Source organism: Euprymna scolopes, chromosome 7, assembly GCF_053919585.1.
Source record: "Euprymna scolopes isolate OS-2025 chromosome 7, ASM5391958v1, whole genome shotgun sequence".
Lineage (NCBI taxonomy): Eukaryota > Metazoa > Mollusca > Cephalopoda > Sepiida > Sepiolidae > Euprymna > Euprymna scolopes.
Window position 1 is genome coordinate 2147326 of NC_136488.1, and position 6603 is coordinate 2153928.

Here is a 6603-nt window from a genome sequence, read left to right on the forward strand (position 1 = left end):
TCAATTTGAAAGGGGCAATGGTTTTGTTATTGTCTGTTTCATGAACATATCCTCGTGCGTTCACTGCACTGACCGTGATTGTCCCCCTCTTGTTCTGCCGGTCCAAGATTGTTGTCTGATCCAATTAGCCCTGTATCAAAGGAATTCTTTCTCTAAAACAAAAACAAGCCCAATTTATTAAAAAATAATGTTTATTTTTTTTTAGATATCACAGTTGTTGAATGGCAGACTTGTAGATCTCTGCCTAGGCAAACCGAAACATGTCCCATCACAGTTCTTTGGTTGAGAGTCCCAAAGGACCCAAGCTGCCTGGAGAGGCACGTCAGCCAATCTGCCTTCCAGTTCTCCAAGAAAATTGACTGCCTACCTTTAACGTTCATTGCCCTCTCCTCACTCTTACTTTTTCTGAATAACTGCCTACGACTGCCTCCCTGAATCTTTTTAACCCTGGCTGATTCTGTCCTTTTGATGGTGGTCACTATTCAGCCGCCCAGATGTTGACCACTCACAACACATCCCCCATAGATAAGCTTCCATTTCTTTCCGTTCTACTCACTATTTATTTATTCTTTTATCACTTGCCTAAGGATGACCAATGGAAGTCAAAAACATTCACGAATCCAGCAAATTTCTTTTTACACTCTAACAGAATGTTTGGAAACTAGATTAAAGCCTAAAGCTAATCTCTAAAATTAAAAGTAGTTTTACATGTAAAAGGAAAATTACAATGAAAAATGTTTTCAAAGTAGATATAAAAACTCTAATAATCAGCTAAATGTGAAAGTTAAATTAATTGTAAAAATTCCTTAAAAAATAAATATTAGTTTTCTGGGACTATTTCAAATATAATAAAGTTACGTTTTAAGATACTGAATATATAAAAAAACATTTTGTTTTTAATAAAAAATTGCTTAATCTATCTATATAATTATAAACCTCAAATGACCTTGTAACCGGTTTTCGATTTCCGGTTGCGCATGCGTACATAAACAAATAATCAACGCAACAATAAAAAATGTATTGTTTTACTGTGTACGTTTTCAGCATCCAAATTGTTTTTGTTTTTTTTTGCGTTTAAATTATCCAAATAAACAATTGTTAATACTTTCTGCACTTTTATTTTTACATCATTCATTTCCGTATTACGTTTAAGTTATTTCAACGCAATTTTCTTACAAATAAATTTACTTTAACCCGTTGATAACCATAAGAGCATTTTACAACGGCGATTTACCCACCAGCTTAAATTTTTAAAAAATTTATTCTTCATTTTTTAATACACCTTTCTTAAAAAACATTCATACATTTTCTTCTACACTACCAACATAACCTCGAAAATGTTTTTTTTTAATTTGCGTTACAAATACATAATCAACGCGACAATAAAACGTATTGTTTTACTGTGTATGTTTTCAGCGTCATTTTTTTTTGCGTTTAAATTAAAAGACATATCAAAATTTGAATTTCACTTTAAGTATTATGGTATCTGTTCAGTGCACATTTACCTATAAGTATGGCAAACTACTTATAATTCAATGACTAAGTTGTTTTGTTTTTTTTCTAAATAAACAATTATAAACAGAACGACTCCTAGAAATCTATATTCTTTTTTCATTTTAATATACTTTCATAGAAATGTTTCTGTGATGTCACAAAAACTATTTTCTTTATGTCACAAGTGTCATGCTTATACATGAATTCCATAGCTAATATAACATACTGACCCAACGGGTCACGGGTAGTCTAGTTATTCTTAAAAAGCGAGTTTAGTGACGGAAACTGGCCTATGCTCCATCGTGTGACGTGCCGAATTTCTATGTAAAATGTCAAAAAGTCAATAAAAAGGAAGTGTTTATTTAATTAGAACATTTTTCAATGTATACAAGTAAGATTTTATTTGTATCTATAAATCTTTAACTTAATATTAGTTTTAAATTCCGGGGTAGTTTAACAACAGCCAACAATGTTATTGGTTAAAAATTCTCAACTCCATTGAAATATTCTTTTGTAAAATGCCTGCAGTATCAATTTTATTTGATTTTTTTTTTTTTACATGAATTGATTTATTTCAATTAATCTTTTTTTTTTTTTTAAATAAAAGTAAAAGTGCATTTTATGTAAAAAAAAAAAAAATTCAGTTAAATTCGCTAACTATACTGACATTTTATTCATTGAAAAAATAAGCGAAACAGTTACTTATTAATAATTAAATAGAATATGGCTGGTTGGATGCAAATCCTGTCTGTGTGTGTGTGTGTGTGTGTTTTTTTTTTTTAATAATGTTAGTCATCTATACTTTAGTAGAAATTATCTGATGTTTAAAATTAGTTTGTTTTTTTTAGTGACCCTGATTCTCAATTTGGTTTTATTTTCAAGATTATCAAAAAAATACTTACACTTATGTTTACATGCATACAAGATAAATATTCTAATATTACATTTTCATGAAAATTGTTATTAAAATTCACATCAAATATTTTTGCAATTATATTATTTTGGGGGTGAAAATATTTAATGAACAATGCTTAATGCAAGAAATTAATTTTTCTTTAAATTTTATTAATTTCATTAACAGAGAGTTTAGAGGCTTTTTTGTAATGAATTTTGTAATTTTTTGTTCTTTAAATTTTAACATTTACGATGATTTATTTTCATTAAAAAAAAAAAAAAAGCAATAAATTTATGCATTATTTTTAGTAGTCATAACTATAACTTCAGTAAAAAATACTTTAGTCATAACTATAACTTTAGTAAAAATACTTTAGTCATAACTATAACTTTAGTAAAAATACTTTAGTCATAACTATAACTTTAGTAAAAATACTTTAGTCATAACTATAACTTTAGTAAAAATACTTTAGTCATAACTATAACTTTAGTAAAAATACTTTAGTCATAACTATAACTTTAGTAAAAATACTTTAGTCATAACTATAACTTTAGTAAAAATACTTTAGTCATAACTATAACTTTAGTAAAAATATTTTTTGTTTACATAAAATACTTTTTCTTATAAGATTAAAAAACGAAAATGATTTCATTATATTATGTGATCATTATTTAATAACTGTTGAAAATTTCATTAAAATTGGTGGATTTCCTGAATTTTGGTGAATTTTTAAGGGAGAGCTCAAAATTTTTATACATTTTGGGAATCGGTCACTCATTTTGCACGTACATACTGTTTAAAAAATTTTTTGGACTTTAAACATGGCTTTAAGTAAAAAATAAATTCGGTAAATTTTTACTGACTTTCCACCTTAACAATAACCTTTAAAATGACTTAAGGGTTTTGAGTATGCTGAAAACGAATAACAGATTTAAATTTTCCGTAAACAAGTAGTTTTCCGGATCTAAAGCAATGCAATTCATTTATGTATCACTGGTGGCCATTGTTGTACAATGTAAGTGCGTGTATATTTTTGGCACAAAATCCCTGAAAATCTATAAAAGTCGTCATTTTAAAGGTGATTGTTAAGGGGGGAAAAAATCAATAAAAATTTACCATAAAATTGTTTGGGAACAATGAAATCCTGCTGATCAAAGTATGATATCTGCCCTGTCCTCAATCAGTGAAGGAGAAAGCCTTCTACACTGAGGCAATTCTTATTTTTACCTTAATCTAAAGTGCACCTTCTTGGGAGCTGGACCCCCCCCCCCTCCAAATTAAATTAAAAAAAAAAAATCTTGTATTTAGTTCTGCCCTCGTGGGGAAGCAAGTAATTATTTGGTGCTTATGCATCTATGTTACCGTGCTGGTTTTTAACAAATAGTATTTTCAAGTTTTATGATATTTTTGTTTTAATTGTTAGGTGAAAATGCAGAATAGTTACAAAACACCCCTCCCCATTATAAAAATGGGTTTATAAATAATAAGATTATTATTTCAGCGCGGTAACAAACGCACAAGTACCAATCATTTTGTATTACGCAACAAATGTATTTCCATTGATTGACTTCCACCCCCAACGTAACATGTGGCGAGGAATAAAAAAAAAAGAAAAAAAAAATTTTTAAATGAAAAGTTAAAAATGTGTAAGTTAATAATAATTGGATTTTTTTTTATATGAAACTTTCGTGTAAATATTCAAACAGAATTCATTTTAAGTTTAAAATCCTTATATTTTGTATCGTGAATCTAAAAACAGGTTAAAAATCTGTAGATTTCGTTTAGAGAATTTCGTGCTTGTTAAGATGAAGTCAACAAATCCATTTTTTTGTGGTTTTAAGCCAAAACAACATTACTTAATTATCCTGTCGAAAATAGTAATATATCCAAAAATTACGAAAATTCATCGAGTAGAACAACTGCTATTGTGTTTTTAATAATAATAAGTCTATCGTTATCGGCTAAAACAAAACGTCATAAGTATGCCCCTGTATTCGCAATCTTCAAGGTGTTTAGATTTAGGGAAAGTGCCAAAATACCCAATTTTCCGTAAAAATTACTTTTGACTATAAATAATTCGAATTTTTTTTTTTTTTTTTTTTTTTTTTTTTTTTTTTTTACACAACCTGCCACACTCACACTGCCCCAGCATAGTGTAAACATCCCCAACCTCCCCATGTTAAGAACACCTTTCGAGGGTGGGGTGTTTATTCCGAAAGCCGTTCTTAACATGGGGAGGTTGAGAGGGTTATACTGCAGTACTGCACTGGGGCAGATCGTAGAAAACAAACAACAACAAAAAAAATCAAACAATTTTCCGTATTTTTCGATGAATTTCCGTAATTTTGGGATATATTAATATTTTCAACATGACAATTAAGAATTATTGTTTTTGATGACAACATTTTTTTTTTAATCGATCTGTCGACTTTTATCTTAAGCACCGAGAATTTATTCATTAAAATAGAATTTTAACATTTTGTTTTCTGAACATTGAACAAGAATACAAAATGTAAATGTAGTTATTGAAAAATACAAACAAAAGTCAAAATATTAAAATATTTTTGTTTAGTTTGGAAAAAAAAAAAAAAAAAAAAAAGAAAAGTTTTTTGTTCCCCAAAAATCTGCAGGAAAATGATTTGAATGTTAATTTGTTGTTCGGTTGAAAGTTCAAGTTGGTTTTATTTTATTTACACAAACCATAAAGGCGTCACCCGACGAATGGGTGGGGTTCTCCCTTTTTGTTGTTGTTGTTTCGGGTGATTTAACTGCTCACAGAAGGCATTCCTGGGGTTGGAGTGAAAACAGTTGGTGTTGTAGGAGTTTCCGAATCTTCGCTGAATCCAAGAATGTATTTAGTAAATATAAGAAGCGTGAGGAAATGTCCTGGGAGGAAAATGTAACTCGTATAGACGGCCATGGCGAAGACGGCGACAAGAATCGAGTTTAGGGCCCATCGTTCCCTCGGCTCCAACATGTAAATGCCGATGCCCAGGATAAATCGGAGATACCAATAGGAAAGCCAGTCCCACACAGCCTTCACCAGTTTCATGGTTAAGTTGCGACGATCAAGAAGACGAGACGAAAGAAAAGGGAGGCGTTCTCTCTCGTCAGAATCAGAACAAGCGGAAGTCCGTTCAAACGGTGTAAGTTCAGATTTGTTCCTTGTGTTTTTAGGCACCATTAATATTAGTTTGTTTTTTTTTTTAACGAATTATCTTATCAAGGTCTAAAAAGCAACTCGAGGATGAGGATTGATTGCTGATCATCGCTGTTATAAATTATTTTAAATGAAACCTAAGTCGGAAATTAATCTCAAATAATTTATATGGCGCTACTTACCCATTTGTGACCTATTTGCGTTAAAATATTATATTTTGGTACTTATGCACTTATTGAACCGTGTTGAAATAATAATGTTATTATTTAGAAAGTCATTCTTAACATGGGGAGAGGAGGGTGTTTTGTAACTAATCTGTACTTTCACTTAACAATTTAAAAAAAGGTTTTGTGAAACTTTAATTTAACTTGAAAATACTATCTTAAAAAAGCACGGTTCAATAAGTGTACAAACACCAATATTTTATATAAGATATAAGCATTTTTAAGTAAAAAGTAAAGTGGGCGACCATAGTTGAAAGTGACCCGAACTCTCCCTTTTTCATAAGCAACTACATGGATTCTCGCATTATAGTGCTGAGTGTTTAACAAAAGGACATCACATTTTTTTCTATTATTTGGTACAACTCTAATGTCGATGGGACTCTAATCTACTGGTCTGTTAATGAACATTTTTACCATTATTTAAATGATATGCTGTAAGCATTTTAAGTATGATGGGCATGTGCGAAAGCATTCAAGACTTATGTGCCTGTATCTTAATCGGTCCTACTTATGGTGAAAAATGAGTTCATCTACGGGCTACAAAAAGATGCCAGAGTCGTTCAATGAGAAACTGCCGAGATTGCTTTGGTAGCGTGTTAGGTCACATTGACAAAGTTGTTCAGGATTGTATTGGGTAATATCAATGGAGCTGTTTGGGATTGTTTCGGGTCATGTTGTGTCAATGGAAGTGTTTGGTACCAACTCCGGTCACATTGTGTTGAATTGTGTAGATGAAAGCATTTGGTTTACATTTGTTATTTAGTTGGCTTGATAGTTATCGTAGTCATACTGCCATGTGTGATAACAATATATATATATATATATATATA

At 30.3% G+C, this 6603-nt stretch overlaps 1 protein-coding gene across 1 annotated transcript; it reads right to left on the bottom strand.

Annotated features, from left to right (window-relative positions):
- Positions 1–4968: 4968 nt before the first annotated feature.
- On the bottom strand, positions 4969–5529 carry LOC145279592 (serine palmitoyltransferase small subunit A-like). Its single transcript, XM_080130757.1, has one exon. The coding sequence runs from the start codon at positions 5439–5441 to the stop codon at positions 5154–5156; it is 288 nt and encodes a 95-aa protein (XP_079986883.1). The 5' UTR covers positions 5442–5529; the 3' UTR covers positions 4969–5153.
- Positions 5530–6603: the final 1074 nt, after the last annotated feature.

Excerpts from the sequence above, each read along its gene's own strand:
- LOC145279592 (XM_080130757.1), bottom strand. The coding sequence starts at position 5,441 with ATGAAACTGGTGAAGGCTGTGTGGGACTGGCTTTCCTATTGGTATCTC.